Genomic DNA, 5,720 nt, shown 5'->3' on the forward strand with positions numbered 1-5,720 from the left:
TCCTGAGTCTGAGCCTGTTCCTGAACCTGAGCTTCTTCACGTCGCTTCTGCTGATCCAGAGACTGTTCACGTCGCTTCTGCTGATCCAGAGACTGTTCACGTCGCTTCTGCTGATCCAGAGACTGTTCACGTCGCTTCTGCTGATCCAGAGACTGTTCACGTCGCTTCTGCTGATCCAGAGACTGTTCACGTCGCTTCTGCTGATCCAGAGACTGTTCACGTCACTTCTGCCGATCCAGAGACTGTTCACGTCACTTCTGCCGATCCAGAGACTGTTCACGTCACGTCTGCCGATCCAGAGACTGTTCACGTCACTTCTGCCGATCCAGAGACTGTTCACGTCACTTCTGCTGATCCAGAGACTGTTCACGTCACTTCTGCCGATCCAGAGCTTCACGCCATCCCAGAGTCTCCTTCACCGCTGGTCCTGCCCAGCACAAGGCCTTCACCGCTGGTCCTGCCCAGCACAAGGCCTTCACCGCTGGTCCTGCCCAGCACAAGGCCTTCACCGCTGGTCCTGCCCAGCACAAAGCCTTCACCGCTGGTCCTGCCCAGCACAAAGCCTTCACCGCTGGTCCTGCCCAGCACAAAGCCTTCACCGCTGGTCCTGCCCAGCACAAGGCCTTCACCGCTGGTCCTGCCCAGCACAAAGCCTTCACCGCTGGTCCTGCCCAGCACAAAGCCTTCACCGCTGGTCCTGCCCAGCACAAAGCCTTCGCCGCTGGTCCTGCCCAGCACAAAGCCTTCGCCGCTGGTCCTGCCCAGCTCAGTGCCCTCTTCGCCGCTGGTCCTGCCCAGCTCAGAGCCCTCTTCATCGCTGGTCCTGCCCAGCACAAAGCCTTCACCGCTGGTCCTGCCCAGCACAAAGCCTTCGCCGCTGGTCCTGACCAGCTCAGAGCCCTCTACGCCGCTGGTCCTGCCCAGCTCAGTGCCCTCTTTGCCGCTGGTCCTGCCCATCTCAGTGCCCTCTTCGCCGCTGGTCCTGCCCAGCTCAAAGCCCTCTTCATCGCTGGTCCAGGACTCTTTACCGGGGAGCCTCCCCATGAAAATTTTGGGGGGGGGCAATACACCTCCGGACCAGCCCGATCCGCCAGGACCGCCAGAGGGGTGGTCTCCTGTTCCGCCCTGGCCGCCTGAAGGGTCGTCTCCGCCGTGGCCGCCTGAAGGGTCGTCTCCGCCGTGGCCGCCCGAAGGGTCGTCTCCGCCGTGGCCGCCAGAAGGGTCGTCACCGCCGTGGCCGTCTCCTCAGCCAGCACTGCCCTGGCCGCCTGCACAGCCTGCTCCGCCCTGGTCGCCTGCACAGCCTGATCCGCCCTGGTCTCCCGTTCTGCCACAGTCTCCAGGCCCTCTGCCGTTCCACGGGCCTGGCCCTCCACCCCGCCCCCGGGTCCGCCTCCGCTCCACCACCCTCCTGAACTATTTCCTGAGGAGCATCTGGAATCTGCTCCTTAAGTGGGGGGCTATGTCATGATTCCTGTCCTGTGTTTCCCTTGTCTGGTGTGCATTTTTGTTATTTCCTGTTCTGTGCCATGTTTTGTAGTCCTTTGTAGTCTTTCTTGTTTATTAGTCTCCCCAGGTGTTTCAGATTAACCACGCCCCCTTGTTATCTTGTTTAGCTTGTTAGTCTCTGTATTTAAACCCTGTATCTTGTTTCAGTGTTTGTGGGTTCTTGTTTGTGTATGTTGGCTGTTTGGTTCCTGTGTCCTGTTTCCCGAGTCTGAGTTTGTGTAGGTTTTGGTTTATTAAATAAAGTTTGCTGCATGTGGATCCTGCTTCCTCCTATCATTCAGCCAGCAGCGTTACATCAGTACTTGCTCTGCAGTAAATCACTGAGTCATTTGAAGTTTTGCTGATGAAACTTCCTATTCTTTTGTTTTCTGCCTGCAGTAACTATGAGTGAAACGTCACTTCATCATTGTATATCAGACATTAACACCTTGTGGAATAAAGGTGAATTGCACTTATTCAGTCATCAAAGATTATTTATTGTTGTGCAGAAAAATTATACTTACACTGTTACACACCTTGGGTCGTTAGCGACAATATACAATGTTTACAAAAAAAGAAGGGGAAACAGGCATTCTTTTATATATTTTTTTTTCTTGCTATGTTTATAATGAATTAATTGTGGAATACTAAGAAGGTTTTAAGGTCTAACCTTAAAAAATGAATGAGGAGGAGGGTAGTGAACGATTTTCAGGATCACTAAAGACCCGAGGTATGCGTTTAAGGCATAACAAAAGCAAATGTTCATATTCGAATGGAATGAAATAATATTAATGTAATATTATACTTCATTTTGAGTTTAGTTTCTCATGGACTAAGGCTAAGTTTACATGACAATGATGTACTAATAATGGAAACGTTTTTCCTTTGTTTTTTTTTTTTGTTTTTTTTTTTGTGCAAAGGCGTAAACGATGGAAAAATGACCCCCTTTCACACATATCTGTAAAAACGACTATAAACACAGTTCATTATTCATGCCAGGCCAGTAGATGGCAATGTCACTTTGTAAAGAAACACTATGCACCTATAGACTGAACATGTAATATGCATGAGCATGACGTTACCATTTTCACAAATGTGCGTTTTTGTTGTTTAGACAGATACGAGAATGGTATTATTTTCAAAAACTTGCACTTTGAAAACCAATTTCAAAAGCTTTTCAGTCCGCCAAAACGATGATTTCATGTACAGTAAATAAATGAACAAAATTCAAAAAAATGTTTTTATGGTTATTCATTGTTTGAGTAATTTGCCCCACCTGTTTCTTGCTTCATTGCTTTGATTCAACCTTTATATAAAGGCCTGAGTTTGAAATGTGCATTATCCGATCTCGTCAATGTTTAATTGTTGTTCTTTTGCTGTGTGTTTGTATTGTAATCTCTTGAGTTTATTTTGATTTGAGTGTTTATTAATTAATGGCTGCGTTTAGATCCAGCCTCTATATGATCCTTGAGCCTTGACAGTTAAGCTTTAATGTCATCTTTTTGTCTTCTGAGTTCATCGTGAACATTAGAATTGAGGGGAAAGAGTAGAGACTGGAACAAAATCGAATAGCCATTTCCATGGGTCAAGGAGAAACACTTTATATTGTTTGGCCTTTTTGGGTTTTACAAGATTAATGTGTTGCCAACTTAAATTTGTGTTTATTTGGTTTACGGGAAAGAATTAAAAAAAATGTAGTAAAAATGGACATGCATCTGGAAGACATACTATCTGGTTTATCTACAGTTGCTGTGTCATGAGCTGAAGATTTGTTATAAAGGCAGCTTGAGTCACAATGTTTATCTTCATATCAGCTTCATAACAGTTATGTGTGCAAGCGTTTTACTCACACGAAAGACAGCCAGAGCATGACAAATGGAAAGTGAGAACAGATCCAGGCTTCCAGTGACGACAGCCTCATTATGCGTTTATAAGAGAGCCTGTCTGATCTCACCATTGTCTTGTTGGAGGAGATTCAGCCAGACAACACATCGGAAGTGAACGGATAGTGACTCTGGATCTAGAATCTGGAGCTGTCACTTAACATGAAAGGTAGGTGAGATTCTTACAAGTCACTGGGACTTTAATAATAATGGTTATTTTCAAACAGTACAAGTTACATCAATAACTTTATCACTAATCACAGTAACAGGTTAGGCTAATTTTGTAAAGAGACTTTATTGTTATTGAATAATTACATTTAATTATCTGATATATGGATATGAAACATTATCAGTCAGAATACAAACTTGAGATAAACTATTTTAACACATTTTGATAATATTCCGAAAATATGTAAGAATGTAACATAGCCTACTGAAGATACTAGGAATTTCCAGGTTTTGCTCAGTTAGATGGATCAGTTCCAATAAATGACTCCCCTTCATTCCTAGAATTTTTTTTTTATTATTTGACAAAGAGGAAGGAAACTTTGAACTTAACCAATTCAGGAATAAACAGCAGTGTTTTGTGATTATCCTCAACATAAATTTACACTGTAGATTATTGTCATCCATTTTACAAGAAAATACCATTTTAGTTGTTCTACTTAAAAATGTCATGTTAAATGTTACTTGCCATTTCTTTGTAATAACTATTCCAATTTCTGAGTGAAAATGGTTTCAAAGTAAAAACCAACAACATCTTTTTCACAGTGTCCCAATGGAACTAAATTCATCGAACCTCCTCTGCAACGACACAGTTGCCTGGATATGGCTGTCTTCTCTCCAGCCTCCCTTTCTGGCTCTTATCAGTATCCTGGGAGTGGTGGGCAACAGTCTGGTCCTCTGCGTGTTCTGCCTCCAGCGGAAGTCGTGCAGCGTAGCTGATGTGTATCTGGGCAACCTGGCAGCTGCAGACCTCATAATGGTCCTCTGTTTGCCCTTCTGGGCGGTCACCGTCGCCCAAGACTATCAGTGGGACTTTGGTCAACTGCTCTGCAAGGTGGTCAACACCGCCATCTCGATGAACTACTACTGCAGCGTGCTCTTCCTAGTGCTGGTCAGCGTGGACCGCTACCTCGCCTTGGCCAAACCCATGAATCCTAGTAGACTGAGATGCCCCAAATGGGCCAAGCGTATCTGTGCGATGATTTGGGTGGTTGGATTCACCCTCAGCCTCCCAGCCTTGCTTTTCCGAAGAGTAAATTTCGTTCAATTCTTAGGGGTGGAAGCTTGCTACCTAGTGTACCCTCATCCGGCCTGGGTGCTCCAACGGAACCTTACGACCAACTTGATTGGATTCCTGGTTCCCCTGCCAATCATTTCATTTTGCACCTTTCACATAGTCAAGGCGCTTAAAAATCGTGGCCTGGTGATTCAACCAAAGGTGCAGAGAGGGAGGAAGGCCGCTCAGTTGGTTCTGACGGTCCTCGTGGTATTTTTCCTGTGCTGGACACCCTTTCAGCTAGTGCGGTTCCTAAACACTCTCGACTACTTTCAGCTCCTTCCTGGGTGCCTCTGGGAGGACATATTGCAAATAGGCAACCAGCTGGCTTCTTATATAGCGTATAGCAATAGCTCAATAAACCCTTTCTTGTATGTTATCGTAGGGAGTCACTTCCGAAAGAGAGCTCAAGGAGTTTTTTGGAGACTTTTGCATCCTGGATGGAAGAGCAAATCCTCTGTGCTCACAAACGTTACTGTTATTAGCAAGTGCGGTGACAGTCCCAAAGACTACAGAATAACACCGGTGGCACTGAGAGCTGTTCCCTCACACCTCATATAGTGTGAAGATACAAAGAAGCTCAAATGGAGGAGTGGGCAAGAAACATCATGGTCAAGGTTCGGATCCCAGGAGAAACATATTTACCTCTGATTTGTTTGATTGTGCAATCTCATTTACCTTTCCTCACATCCATTCTTTCCGACTTAGCTGAGGTGTGGAAAGAATGAGACGCGAGGATGGAGGAATTGGTGGAATATTCAAGTGTCACGTCAACAATGAGTTTGCACTAAAATACTTTGAAACAACTTTTGTAAAGGTATAACTGAACATCCGTGGACTGACGTATGTTTGGTTTTAATATTATTAGTAAACTGAAAGAGCGTGTTTTATTGTTAATCATTTCCTGTTGCTTACTGTAACGTTTAATTTTCACTAAAGCAAATTTAATTACCACAAAAGTTTATTTATTGTTTTTTAAAAGAAAACCAAGGAGTAAAGCCAAAGCTTCCTTTGAATATATAATGTGTATATTTAATGTATATTTATAATATCACTGTATTTGTGTT

General features: G+C 44.7%; 1 protein-coding gene across 1 annotated transcript; it reads left to right on the forward strand.

Moving 5' to 3' along the window:
* Nucleotides 1-3,465: 3,465 nt before the first annotated feature.
* Nucleotides 3,466-5,214, forward strand: LOC307168630 (B2 bradykinin receptor; the record flags this gene model as incomplete). Its single annotated transcript, XM_079888759.1, has 2 exons — nt 3,466-3,540; nt 4,143-5,214. Exon 2 carries the CDS (start codon nt 4,150-4,152, stop codon nt 5,212-5,214), a length of 1,065 nt encoding a protein of 354 aa, XP_079744885.1. The 5' UTR covers nt 3,466-3,540; nt 4,143-4,149.
* Nucleotides 5,215-5,720: the final 506 nt, after the last annotated feature.

The sequence above is a fragment of the Squalius cephalus genome (genome assembly GCF_949319135.1).
Source record: "Squalius cephalus genome assembly, chromosome: 12".
Classification (NCBI taxonomy): domain Eukaryota; kingdom Metazoa; phylum Chordata; class Actinopteri; order Cypriniformes; family Leuciscidae; genus Squalius; species Squalius cephalus.